Source organism: Pollachius pollachius (genome assembly GCF_949987615.1).
Source record: "Pollachius pollachius genome assembly, chromosome: 12".
NCBI lineage: Eukaryota > Metazoa > Chordata > Actinopteri > Gadiformes > Gadidae > Pollachius > Pollachius pollachius.
In genome coordinates, this window is record NC_136945.1 from 15,632,568 (window position 1) to 15,647,657 (window position 15,090).

The 15,090-nt window shown below is 46.0% G+C and overlaps 1 protein-coding gene across 1 annotated transcript in view; it reads left to right on the top strand.

Annotated features, from left to right (window-relative positions):
* uba7 (ubiquitin-like modifier activating enzyme 7) overlaps positions 1 to 15,090 on the top strand; it is a 33,173-nt gene that overhangs the window by 13,557 nt on the left and 4,526 nt on the right. Inside the window, exon 21 of the mRNA XM_079747264.1 lies at positions 524 to 715. Within this exon, the coding sequence (XP_079603390.1) occupies positions 524 to 715 (192 nt within the window). The remainder of the gene's footprint in view (positions 1 to 523; positions 716 to 15,090) is intronic.

The window sequence follows — 15,090 nt, forward strand, 5'->3', positions numbered from 1 at the left end:
CCTGAAGCCACACAGACGGCTGCCGCTCCTTTTGTTCCGTGCGCAGAACTAATCACAGCACTTTACCTGTCGCCTGGGAGCTGACACCTGAGCCCGGCCCGTACCCCCGCAGACTGGGGGCCGGCTGGCTGGGTGGGGGGGGGTGGGGGGGGTGGGGGGGGGGGACATGAGGGTGAAGTCGTGAGGGGGGCTGCGTGGAGGACAATGGGGCCACCCACCCCCCTACCCCCTCCCTCCTGTGTAACCACGCGGGAGGATTTTGATCGTGTCGGCTCTGGTCGTGTATGAGCTCACCCTCTACGACGCTACGAGTAGCCCTAGGATCCCCCCCCCCCCCCCGCATGCGACAACAACAAGTCTATCTTCCATACAAAGGAGGGCTTTTCGAACCTATGTCAACGATTATCTCTCTCTCTCTCTGTCTCTCTCTCTCCTTGCCTCTCTCTCTCTTTGACTCTCTCTCTCTCTCTCTCTCTCTCTCTCTCTCTCTCTCTCTCTCCCCCCTCCCTCCCCTCCCTACCAGAGTAAGCGCATCGCTGGGAGGATCATCCCTGCCATCGCGACCACCACGGCGGCGGTGGCCGGCCTGATGTGTCTGGAGCTGTACAAGCTGGTCCAGGGCCACCAGGAGGTCAGCTCCTACCGGGCAGCCTTCCTCAACCTGGCCGTGGACTACTTCGTCCTCTCCTACCCCTCCAGGCCGCCCAGCTTCACTGTGAGTCAACGCTCTCCCCCCCCCCCCCCCCCCCCCCCCCCAAAAAAAAAATGGATGATGGCAAATGGAAGCGTCAACTATGCAAGGCAGGAGCAGTTCAACCTTAAGTTGAAGAGTCAATGCTCACTGCTGCCCCCCCCACCCCCAACCCCCCTCAATATTTTAGTGGACTTTATTTTATTAAATGTTTTGTTTATTCGAACAGATTTATGTAGGACTTTTGTAAACTGTGGCCACCCATAGTGCTTTCCAATTAGTCCCTCAAATTTCCCCCGTTCCTACACACGTTCATAAACCTGTCGACCATGTAAGGCAACAGCCCGCTCGTCGGTAGCAGTGAGACCTAAAGTTTATATTCAGCATTCAAATGATGCCTATCTGCCGTGCGTTGCGCAGCTCTGAAATGTTGAAGACCAATGTGCAGAGTACTGTTTCAACAAACACCGTGCACTTAGCAAACGGTGCATCACGGCGATGATAAATCCCTCTTTAGGGTAGCTAGGAATGTTTTCTGAAACTCTGCTTGAGTGTGTCCAATGGCCGTTGCCCTGCATCTTGGACAAATGGTACATTCTTAAGCACTGGGTAAAACAACATAGCGGCCCACTTACCTTGAGAAGCCATATATGGACGAAATCTCTCTCCATTCATTCAAATTTGGGAAATCTGCATGGGGTCTTCTCAATATTATTACTCTAACCATTCATTCAAATTTGGGAAATCTGCATGGGGTCTTCTCAATATTATTACTCTAACTCTACTCATATTGAGTCCTTGAGTAATAGTGAAGCAGTTGAGCTTGACCTTATACTGGCTCAAAGACTGCTACAGTATAAACGGGCCCATAAAGTAAGCATTGCAAACACAGGCATAATTCAGATAACTCCCCCTGCAGAGCCAGGGCCTTCCTCCCTGGAAACTTATAAACCTGAGTCATGAATGAGTTTCTTCAGAGTACGGCCTTACAGCTAAAAGGTCGACCTGTGCATCAGCCTTCTCCTAAAGTCTGTTTTGGTGCCAAGCTAAGGGGGGCAGGTAAACTCACACGCAACTAAAACAGACAAATCCAAAGCAACACACCAAGGCCCATATGATTCATACCAGAGACAAAGAGTCTTGTTCTGGATTGAAATAATAATCCTTAACGCCCAAATCTCCCTTCGGGCATTGAAGGAAACTCCTCCTGGCCTTGCGGTCCACAGCAAATAGGTAGACTCTAGCAGACGAAAACAAACGGGTGACATCCAACAGACGGGTGACATCCAGCCTTGAAAGGTGAACATCTGCGGAGGCCATTCGTCGGAGCCTCGGCGAGGGGTGCTGGGCTGATGGCCTGTCGTTATCAGGGGGAAACTCGAGAGAGCTGGCCCTGCTGCCTCATCACTAACCCCCTGACACACCAGGGTCGAGTACGGGGGGGGGGGGGGGGGGGGGGTCCGCCTTCCCTGGGGATGTAATGGGGAAACCATGAAGTGGCTCGGAGACAGTAAAGCTCTGGTTACAGCTACGGTTACATGCAATAACGACCCCTACCACTACCCCCACCCCCACCACCACCACCACCACCACCACCCCATTCACCCACTCATGCAGCTGCATCAGAGGGTGAGGTGAAGACAGAGGCAGCTGTGGCTGTCTGCGCCCCGCAGAAGGTTCACAGTGCATCCCCCCAAAGGAAGATTAATGCACAACGCAATTCAGCGGCTGTAATGGAATCCCTCTTCTTCTGATCCGATTCTACTCCATCTTCTCTTTTTCCCCTTCTTCAACCTCGTCTTGTCAGCGCGGCATGGAAATGGTTAAGTCCTCATGCACACCGCAGCCTGAACATGCATCGCCGCATGGGGTTTAGTCCGCTCACAGCAACAAACCAGGGGGCTGACGTTATTCTTTTCCCCAGACATCTACTCTTTCTATTGAGCTTTAACGGTTGTGGGTTGTGGGTTTTTTTTCCCCTGCAGTCTCTGTGTTTGAATTGAGTTGAGTGCAGCAGGCAGAGGCCAGCCAGAGACAGCAGGCTACCAGATGGAAAAGCGCTGGCAGAAGTTCTGCGTGGACGCCTTAGGGGGAAGAGGAAAATGTTTGTGAGAGCTGAACATCAGCAGATACTAAGGTCTGTGGAAAGGACACTTACAGAGTTGGCTGTAGAAAGGATAAGAGAGAGAGAGAAAGAGAGAGAGAGAAAGAGAGAGAGAGAGGGAGAGAGAGAGAGAGAGAGAGAGAGAGAGAGGGAGAGAGAGAGGGAGAGAGAGAGAGAGAGAGAGAGAGAGAGAGAGAGTCCCTATAAAGTAAAGGAAGGTAGGCCTCTAGCAAGTTCATCAAGAGTGGGAGAATCGTACAGATTCAGAGTTTATTGCCAAGAAAAATATCTGTGGACGTGTCTCTTTTTATGAGCTTATGTTCAGCCAAGAAAGTGTTTTGAGAGCGCAGTCCCTGCAACAGAAATGACCGTGTGCAGGGTCTGTGTGTGAGATGTGTGGCTCCCCACTCCCCAGATTCATATGGTCATGATTTGGTCTCCTTCTGGAGCAGCCTTGAGGAAGAACAAACACAGGGAGGGAGAGGATTAGGTCACTTTGGTCATAGTGATGCATCTTAACTTTCCACACTACTTTAACTGTTTCAATGCAGAATGCTTAAGACCTGAGAAGTTTTCCATGTCTTGGATATTGTTGTTTTTTTATGCTAGATTGTGTTTAAACATTCTGTTTATATAATGTTTAAAGTAACATTCTGCACAGATTTGACAAACATTTTTTTTTTAGCCCACAGAAAGAATAGAGATGACTAAAACACTTTTTGGTCTCCGGTATTACGGACGATAACATGTGATTAATCATTACTTCAGAAGTGTTGGTGTAGATTTCCTCCTAAATATTACCCGCAGCCAAGCAAAAGGCACATACAGACAGAAAGCCTTATAGGGCCATGGGTACTTTCGTAATAAATGCACTTTTAAGTGACTTATCTTAACTGGCTAGACTCAAAAATCCTTTGGGATAAGATATGGTTTTATGAGACTGGCTTTGAAACCCAGAGGCAGACATGCAGCTGTTGAATATCAGCCAGGATCTGGGCTATCCAAGGCTCAACTTACCCAAGGTGACCATGCTCGCCGCGTGAGATTCCCCCCCCCCCCCCACATCATTAATATCAGATGACCAGACGTGGTTCTCACTGTTTGTCCAAGAGGCCCCCCTCTCCAGCCCATCACCCAGCCCGGTGCAGGCCTGACAGAGTATGGAAGCATGCACCTCACGGCCATTGGCCACTTGGAACCACGTGCAGCAACCATGACCTTCTGGGCAGAGGAACTGCCAAGGCCTGGATGCGTCGGTACAGTCAGCACAACTGGAAAACACGGAGGACCTCAAACCCTTCATGGCATGTGATGCTTGGACTGGTGTAGGAGGAGAGCATCTGGGTGCACACCCGATCAGAATGGGGAGATTTACTGCAGCTTGCTCACACACATCTTTGTGGGATCGAGAGCGCTTTACTTTGATCTTTTGCAAGGAAATGGATGATTGACAGTGTTATAGACAGGAAACAAGTGCCATGTTGTTTTCATGCGCATCTATGAATATGAATGTGATGAATCAGTACATCAGCAGCAAATGATCACATGCTATTCAACATGATATTTCTGTTCACTAGTCACAAGCGAATGTTATTGGGTACGCCTACCCCCTTAACTCTTATCCTGAATCGAAACATCTGTTTCCCAAAATAGGAAGTTCCCCTGCTGATGTTATCCTCTGTTTATGGAGGCTGAAATATGTAAACAGATGGGAAGCTGATTCTGTCAGCTCCACCAACGCTAAAGCAACTATCCTGCTGCTGCTGCGATTGCTCCCTAGCAGTCAGAGGAAGTTGTAAAAGGCAAACAATAACATCATTGACTAGTTTTAAATATTTAACAGTTATAAATATTTAATAAATAGGAAGCTAGCAGCTATAATGCTGCTAATGCTCCTATGTTGGCTTCAATTTATTTTATTCCCTTGGCTTCATTTTTTAGCTACAGTATTGGAAGATAGCTCTCCCAGGGCTGTTCGAGTAGCACACAATGCTATAAAATTCGATATCATTTGACATGCAATATTCACCAGCTGAGATTACGACTGTGTCAAAGCTTTCAGGAACATTTGCATACCCTGGATTGAATCTTTAAACACATTTAAGCCCCCAAGTGTGCCGCTCGGCGCTTGTGTGTTATTGTAGAGCTCTCTGACCCCCCCAGAGACGCCCCTGGGTGCACAGAAACCGAAACCTTAGACAAGAAAAACATCGAAATCCAAACTAAACTGTGTGCAGTACAGAGACCTCACCCCAGGAACACGACACAAGCGTAATTTAACTGTGCATCAGCCAATGAATCTCACCCTTCAAGAGCCTCTTCTGATCCCATTCCACTGACACCCACCGGTCACTATAATGGGTCTGGGTCATCACAGCCCAAGACCCCCTGTGACCCCACACCACCCAATGCCCCGAACCCCGCTCTGAACTTCTTGCACGTCGGCGCTCTCTGGACGGGCCCCCCCCCCCCCCCCCTGTTGTGACACCCGCTCTCCTAATTGAATTAGCGGCTTGGAGGGTCACAGTCCCCGGAGCCCCCAAAGGTCACACCCACTCACACTGCTGCACTGTTCGCTGGCAGCCAGACACTGACGGCTATTTCCTGCCTTCACAGGAAGCCCCCATATTGGAACCAGATTTCCAACCAGAGTATGTTCGGTGCTCTGGGCCTCGCTGTGTTGTTTGTCATATAGAGGAATATATATATAGGTTGTTTTACAGTGTGACTGGAGGTTGTTCTATAGGTGAACCACAGGTTGTTCTAAAGAAGGTTGTTCTATAGGAGGACCGGAGGTTGTTTTATACGAGAACCGGAGGTTGTTCTGTAGAAGGTAGTTCTACAGGAGAACCAGAGTTTTTTCTATAGGAGAACCAGAAGTTGTTCTATAGTAGGGCCGGAGAGGAAACAAAATGGAAGTTCTTGTCTGGCTTTTGATGCTCTGGGACTTATATAACCAATATTCTTGGAGAAAAAAGGTGTTTTTTCCCAGATTGTTCTTACACTCTGTTCACCACAAGTTGGTAAAAGGAGTAAACAAAGTTGTTTTGAAGCAGCCATTATAGTCCTACGCAGTTAGGGTCGTCGTTTCAGATAAAGCCCAATGTAAGAGAATCTTATCGTCAGTGGTCTGCAATCTGTTGTCGGGATTTGAGCTTGTTCGTAATTGCAGGGCATACATCTGCCGTACAACTAAATAACAGGGACCCGACCCACACAAACACACATACACACAAACACACACACATGCACGCACGCACACACACACACACACACACACACACACACACACACACACACACACACACACACACACACACACACACATACACACACACACACACACACACACACATACACACACACACACACACACACAGATTGACCCCTGCGGTGTACCTTAAGACGGCAGGGTGAACCTGATACCCAGCAGGCCTGTGTTCTCCTGAGGAGTCCCCACGTGAAGCAGTATTGTGGCGGGGGTAATTTAAGACCCCGGCCCAGTGGTGAACAGTGGTCTGGGGGATAATGATTAACCTGGGATCCTCACACACGGCGGGGGCCTTGTTTGATTTTAGTAGGTTGTATTGTAAACGGCCCCAACGTGTTGATAAGTTGTTGGTTAGGCCGTATGCTGCAGCATGTCCTTTATGCTAGCAGACAGGTTGTTCCCTCTTCAGACAGTGGTGAATAGGTTTAAAAAATATAATATTTTCTAATGAGTATTGATAGGAAAGATCATCATAAAATCAAACATGTTTTTTTGCAGCATTCCAATTATTTTATAACAGATCATCAGTAAACCTAAAATCGTGATGCTGTGAAATGATGTGGGAAAATCCGCAATTTTCTTTACGCGTCAAAAGATCACAATGGAGATTCATGTGACTTCTTGAACCTCATCTCCTTTTAAGAACTATGATGTTATTTTATGATGTAGTGTAACTTTACCCCAAGTAGTTAAAAATGCAGAGTGAAAAAGCCGTCACGAACCACAGCGAGGCATTTTACAAATTGTATTTTGATCTCTCCACAGAGCCCTCCTAATAATGAGCCGAGATTGGGCTGGTGAGGGCATGCTTGATTTGGTCGATTCACTGGAATGTTGCACGAAAACGGAACACACATGCAAGCGATTACATCGTTAAGATGGGTTTTAACGCAGCCCCACAGAGGGACGGTCCACCATGTGCAGTCCCATTAACCAGCAGCTCCTACAGACCTTGATGCGCACATCATGAACACATATTCATATACATGGAATTTATTAAATATTATTATTTAATAAAAAACACATATTTTAAATATATCGATAATTCTTTGGAGGCCTGGCAACTCCACCCACTGGTGTCAAAGCTATGTAAGCAAACAATTGTTTGATGAAGATCTGCGATCCTAACTTTATCCCTAATTCAATTCACCTTGTTCATGCCTGTCTTCACTTTCCTTTCCATTAAAACACCAAACTTGTGATACCATATGTCGATCTGTATATAGGTATTTTCTTTCTGTTCAGATAGATCCTACAACATACAGACTTTGTATGATCCAGTCACAGCCGGTGCGGGCCTTGCTGTATAAAACAGCTGAGGATGGTCCCTGTAGGCTAGAGTGACACACAGCAACAGCCAGTTATGCATGCCTACGATGACACCTCCTTAACCGCGGGATACAAATAGCAAACAAACAACTTGGTTTGAACAACTGGCCACAATTTTACTTAATGAATCAGAATTTCAGTCTCCTGGTGTGCCCATATTATCCTCTCAGCTCTCTGTTGGTTGTATTGCTTGGAGGCCTTTTAGTCATTTGTCAATGTTTCTCATTAAGGAGAAACTGTGAGAGAGTCAACCGGGAGAGTCAATTACTAGCTATACCCCTGTTGCTTCAGGTCTCTCTCTCTCTCTCTCTCTCTCTCTCTCTCTCTCTCACTCTCTGTCCATCACTCTCTCTCTCTCTCTCTCTGTCTCTCTCTCTCTCTCTCTCTCTCTCTCTCTCTCCCTCTCTCTCTTTCCCTCTCTTCTTCCCTCTCCATCTCTCTCTCTTTCATTTTTTCTAACCCTAATTCTTTGTATTCCATTCTCTGTGCCACACACACACACACACACACACACACACACACGCACACACACACACACACACACACACACACACACACACACACACACACACAGACCAGCCTTGGCCTCATACAGGAACACAAGGGGCCTCAGCATGGCCACACTGTATGTAGCGGAGTGTGGCAGGTGGCCCGTGACCACGGCAACAACAACAGACGATTAACACACAAAGAGCGCAGCGTCACACTTCCTCCGTGACAACGGTCATGCTGCCGTGTGACTGAATGCGCTCTATATAAAGACGCAGTCTGCATGTACGTTCGGCCGCGCTGAATGAGTAACATGATTGAGCGTTTTCTTCTAAATGCCACTTCTATTTCCCCTCAAAATGACCACCTTTGTCACCGTGAAACCAGAGCGTTTTCATTGTGTGCAAAGGGCCTGAATCACGCTGCGTGTGGAAGACCTCAAAAACAAAGGTTTAAGAATACACAACCACCGTCTGTGTTCGCCTTCCAGAGTGTATAAAACGTGTTTCTCAGGGATCATTTCTCAGTCCAGTCCTTTGTTGTGGTTCTCTGTTTTTATTTTCCGACCCAGCTTCAAACCACAGAGTCCTGAGTGACACCCCCTGAGGTCAGACATTTACCCCAAATGGTGGTCCCGTCGTCTCTGGAGACACCCCTGATTTCCTGCCCTGTCTGGCTTTCTGGCACCGGTGCCTTCTGAGCTCCAACCAGTACAAAAGGGGAGCAATTACCCTAAAGCCAGTTGTAGGGTCCATGCTAAGACGCTGTAAAACAGCCCCCGGGTCAGTCTAACAGACTGCGTCGTTCTGCCCCATTTGCCTCTCATACCTCTGTGAGTCCACTTCACCCCGTGTTCCACGCTTGCCTTTGCTTTCACATCTTGTCCTGTGAATCTTGACGCCTGGTTTTAGAGTTTGTTGGTGCTTGGCTTGTGCTGACCCCATGTAGCTCCGCCACCAAGCTATCTGACCAGATATCTATCCAGCAGTGATCCATCCAGCAACCAAACGCATCGCAGCATCTCATGTTGACAACCACGGGACACTTTGGATTGATGTCACGGATATCACCTGCCGACAAGGCTAACCGAATGACACGTTAAGGCTTTGCTACGAACAGGGATGCCCTTTGGTGGTTCATTCAGCAGGGAGAGAGAGAATCAATCGTGCCAACGGCAGCAGCAGAGCACAGGACGTCCTGCGAATACTCACGTAATGCTGTGCAGGAACGAACAGGTTAACCCGCCATAGATTCATATGACCGGCCCCAGACTCTGTTTGATCACGTTGGGATGAGGGGAATACTGTACATTTTGCACATTTTGTCGGGCATGTTTTTTAATAGATTTGATTTCAAAAAAATATGTAGGCACACAGATTGGAAGGCAGATAGACAGACGGCTGCAAAGACATCCAGAGAGAGAGAGAGAGAGATAGGGAGAGAGAGATGGAGAGTGACATAGAGAAAGAAAAATAAGGAGAGATATATAATACAAAAAGTGTAGACAAAAGAAATTATTCAATGAACCTTAAATCATTCATTATTAAAATAAATGATACTATAAGACTTGTATGAAATAAAACTAAATAGTCACTCAAAGTAGCTTGCCAGGTGTGCATCACATTAAGCACTTGGGTTTGACTTTTCTGCTGACTCTCAATGTGTGTCATCCATTTGGTGTGTTTGTGTCCGTGCATGTGTGGGTGCATGCCTGTGTGTGCTAATGTGTGTGCTAATATGTGTTGTTTGTGTGTGTGTGTGTGTGTGTGTGTGTGTGTGTGTGTGTGTGTGTGTGTGTGTATGTGTGTGTGTGTGTGTGTGTGTGTGTGTGCATGTCCCTGCTTGCATGCGTGTGCATCAGTGGGCTTGCATGAGTGTGCGTGTATGTGTGTGTTTGCGTGAGCATCTTCGAGCCTGTCTAAACTGCAGGCTCCAACATGCCAGTGGCCCCCGTTCAGCAAGGAGAGGGTTTTAATATTGACTCACCCCTTTCGGCCCCCCGGGGTCATTGAAATCAGGTGAAGAACACACATATTATCTCCTCCTCTGAGCAAACCCCCACTTAGCTTCTGTTTGCTGCTTTACACGTCAATGAGCACCTCTCAAAAGGAAAGGCTGGCTTTTAGCCACTCTGTTGATGGGCCCGGCGCCCCCGCCCTGGCCCCTCTGTTTGCTCTCCTGATCTCAATGGGCATCCCATAATAACAACAACAGTTATTATCACAAATGTCAATCTTAAACCTTGGGTGCATCTTTCTCCCCGGCCAGTGACAGTGTTGACTCCTGTATGTGTTTCTAAGCCGTGTGAAAGAGTGTGTCTTGTCTCTGGGGTGTAGGGCTGGATCGATGATGAGTGGTCTTCACGGGGGGCAGACAGAGAGGTTTAGGTCCATCTGCCTCTTTGTGGATCATACAAAGAACCAAGGGATCAATAGTGATCGGATATCGGCAGTTTGGCGCCTTCACATGCATATGAGAGAGGCAGAACTTCATGGGGTTCTGGTGTTTGTTGTGTTTGAAGTGTGGACATTCAATATGCATGACATATGTCTTCAGATCTGTGGATCTGGGCCGGCTGCTGTGAATTAACATACAGCTTGTTTGGACAGTTTGGGAGCTCTGTTTCCCTTGAATCCATCTAGTTCTCTATATTATACAGTTTTCAAACAACAATACATTCATTTGTTTTCTATTTATTCAAACAAATGTAATGAAATACAATAAGATAATGAGGTTTCACCAATCAATTGAATATGAGTTTCCACATTGAATAAATTCAATGCTTGTCTTGAAGTGTTATTTGTTTGGCCATTGACCAAAAAGATGGTCAAAATGATCCATTTCATGCAGGAAAGAGAATATATTTTCTTTTACATTTACCACATTGGTGACATAACACACACACACACACACACGTGCGCGCACATGCACGCACGCACACACACACAAACACACACACACACACGCGCACACAGAGTCTTAAAAAGGGACATGACAGTTTTCGATTGGAACAAAAAAGAGGAAATTGTTCTGGGCATTTATTTTTTCAATTTTGTCAGTCTGTAGTTCTCATGACAATGGTGATGGATAATTGTTTCCAGTTTCCAAGTATGATGTACGATTGTTATGTATAGTATGAATACCTGGCACTACTTTCAGCTCCAATTATATGTGTATCCAATACTGCAGGGCACTGAGATAGTCACTGTATCGAAGACTGCAGGGTATTGTGATAGTAATTGTGTATCAAAGACTGCAGGGTATTGTGATAGTCATTGTGTATCTTAAGTCGGCAGTGTAGTGAGATAGTCATCGTGTATCTAAGTCTTCAGTGTAGTATTAAGTTTGATGTGTATATAAGACTGCAATGTAGATAGATAGTCTTTGTGGACCAATGATTGAAGTGTAGTGGGATAGTCATTGAGTTTCTAAGACTGACGTGTAGCGAGATAGTCATCCTGTAACTAAGACTGAAGTGTAGTGAGATAGTTATTGTGTATCTCAGTCTACAGTGTAATGAGATAGTCATTGTGTACCTAAGTTTACAGTGTAATGAGATAGTTATTGTGTATCTAAGTCTACAGTGTAGTGAGATAGTCATTGTGTATCAAAGATTGCAGAGTCGTGAGATAGTTATCCCTTCCACTTAGCCTCTGGCTTATCAAAGTCTGCCCTCGGAACCTAGTTTCCTGTCAGTGAGAATTCCTCATTGTGTTAAAGAGCAACAGCCCACACCATAGACTGTGATTACAAGCATGGAAGGAGGAAGCCACTCTAAAATTGCTGGTGTGATGATAATCAGGGAAACAAGCTCAGGTTAGGTGTCCAATTATGAGAAAGTCATGGGGTCACTGGACTTTTTTGTCTTACCTCCTCTGCTCCGGTAAAATTTCCATGCCTTTTGATTGTCATGGTGCAAACTCTTGTAAACTTATTAAAGCCTCATACTGAAAATATGTTTGTACGGAGAGGGCAGAAATGCCGCCCGGTGAATCCCTCTGTGCTCTGAATCGCTGGTGCCTCAGCCCGGGTTTCCCCAGGAAGAGCAGTAAACTCTGACTGTCCAACTTCCTGCCGTACAGGAAGTAGCTCAGAGGTCCTGGTGTCCAAAGTTTCTCCACATTCTGGTAAAGGATTAGGATCACTTGCTAGAGGGACAGAAGATCTCAAATGAATCATGGAAACAGCCTTAGTCAGTGGTTCTCAAACTTTTAACAGTCATGTACCCTCTGTGACCCCCAGCATCACGGACGGCACACTGACATTTTTCTGTTCTTAATTCTGCTGCTTTACCAAAAAGTGAACACAGATGTACATGTACATAACATATAAAGATGAGACATCATAACCAAAATCCGGGAGCAATGTAATCTTATTCTACATAAGGCGATGAAGAGCAATGTATAACAGGAATTTTGTTTTCCTTTGCGTGGGAACATTAAGATTGCTTTTATTGGTCATTGATATTGATATCAAAAATATTAATAAATGTGTCTGTTCTTAACTCATTAACTAACCTTACTGACCAAGAGGAATAACGACTTTTAGGCAAAACATATCTGTTGTCTTGGCAAAGTTTATCAACGACCGACAACGAGCTGAGTAGATCTCTCAGTGAGTTTCCCGTCAGACGAGGAAGGGGTGTGGTGATATACCGGGCTGCATTCATTTATTTATGGTACTAAGACTTCAGTCAGCCGTTGGGAATGTAATTCACTGATTCATTTCAAGTACCCCCTAAAATCAATCCAGTAACCCTAGTACCAGTACTACCACTAGAACCCCACTGTCACAAGAGAACAAACATTGTCCGAATTGACAAACATAAAGAAATTCAAAAATTATATATTTAATATCATACAAGATAACAGAAAATGAGTTCATACAATGGTTTTTCTTTTACACATATGGTATTTCAAACATCTAAGAATTTATACCTGATTATTATAGAAAATAAAATAAATATGGAGTGATCAGCAGACGTAAATGACTCACCCTTTTTGTTCTAAGAAGCATAATTACGGTATGGGAAAAGAGTTTAAGCCATTTTTAATAACAGCCGGTGATATGTGGACAGCATATCTTGGCTGTGGCCCAACATCCGAGGAGACATAATATAAATACAAGGCTTGGTCTATGCCTTTAAAAGGGCAGTGAAGAGGTAGTTCAAACATTTAAAACACCGCCTATGAATCCAGCTTTACTTCTATTCTAGTTCAAACAAAGCAGCTGTCACACTGGAGCGAGTTTTGATCCAACATGTGTGCTATATGATTTTATCAACATTGTTTTAAGGAAACAATTTAGAATTTAGGACCCTTAGGATCTTGAAAGGAAAAGCATTTTATAAAGCAATTTCAAACTTTCAATATAAACTCATTTTCATCCACTCATTCTACACATAGCAGGTTTCAAAACACCAACATCTCTTGGCTGTGGCAGAGAGCGAGAGAATTGGATTTTCTTCTCCTTCTGAGAAGCGGGGACGTTTCTACGTCAGTTTTCTAAGAGGGAGTTATCCAGGGCTTTGGGAGACTTGGTAATTGTTTCCAGCAGCCGTGCTGCTTCCAGCTTTCTGCCTGATCCCTGCCAGCCGACCAATGGAGCGGGGCGGTGACGTCGCTCTGCTTCGCAAGACGGACGGAGGCCTCTGATTGGCTTGAGGTTTCTCCTGCTGTGGTGGGACAGATATTAAACAAGTCAGGAAGGGAGGGGGAAGAGTAAAAATAGCCCGCTGGACCGTTTCCTTTGTTGAAAATCGACATCAGCTGTACATTGTTTGAAATCTGCAAGCCAGAGAAACAGTCTGCACAACGTCTCGGTTATAGTCAACTCATTCACCACACCGCGGTACGAGACTGGTGCGGGTTTGGATGAAATACACGCTTGAATCCTGTCACTAACCCGTGTGTGTTGACAGTAAAGCCAGGCAGTACGACCAGCCTCAGACCCATAAATGGTTTTAAGCAAAGTGCATCAACCACATGATATTTAAGCTGTCTTCTATCCTTGAATAATGACATCAAATAAGGATTTTATTACAACTTTTAAATTTGTTCTTCAGTAAAATAAGTTTTTTAATACAACTTTCAAGTTTCTTCATCAGTAAAATAAGGATTTTAATGCAACTTTCAAATTAGTTCATCAGTAAAATAAGGATTTTAATACAATACTTTTAAGTTTGTTCCTCAGTAAAATAATGACAACTTTCAGTGGATGTCCCGGTGTGACTTCAGGCTCAGTGTGCCTGGCCTGTGGGTCCGTATAACGCCCCCCCCCCCCCGAGCCCCCATCAAACCTGAGCCCACAGGCAGCACAGAAGCCAAGCTGGCCCTCAGGCTGCTGCAGCACAGATAATCAGATCCAGGCTCACTTCTTTAAGCACGATGGTCTCTGTGTTCACATCCCAAGCCCCTCCCTCTTTGTTTTTATTGCCCCATTACTGGTCAGCTGACGATGCGCTCCCTCCGAAACGCACACGTGCATCTAGCAACGTCTACCGTCAACACATGGGCAGCGAGGGTCATGTGGTCTATAGCATCCGGTGGGGGGGGGGGGGGGGGGGGGCGCAGATGGACGCAGTTGAGCACAGTTGAGGGTTGATGGTTGACCAGATAAAATGGATCGTTCTGCACCTTCAGGAGCCGTGCATTCTGTCTGTGGTGAGGGATCTGTGGTGGGGATGGGGGGCGGGGGGGGGGGGGCTTTGCTTTGGGAGAATTTGATCCTCTCTGGAGATGCAAGTCCCCACGTCTGATCCGATGAGATAACAGAGGGTGGAGGCCCCGGGCCACAGCCGCTATAGAAAGGTGGAGGTGTGGGGGTGTGCTGGTGATGGGGGTTGGCAGGAGGAATGTACTTTTATCCTGCACCTATCCAGGTAGCCTTCTACGCTACTTTCATTGGTGCCGTGAGGTTATTTCATGATGGTTTGTGTCTTACTCACTTGTGTCTTCAAAGGTTGTGTCTTACTCACTTGTGTCTTAAAATATGATGCTAATGTAAGAAGTGTACCTCTGGGTGTACGAAAACTACTATAAACTGCACTGCTGGCTTGTAGCCGGGTCACTTATGTCATCGCAGCGATGCATGTGCACCATCCATTCAAAATAGCATGTGTTATGTAGTCATCATAAATGATACACTTTCGTTGGCCACCAATGCAGGCTGTGTCTTTCCACAAGAGTCATTGGGTTTCTCGACTGT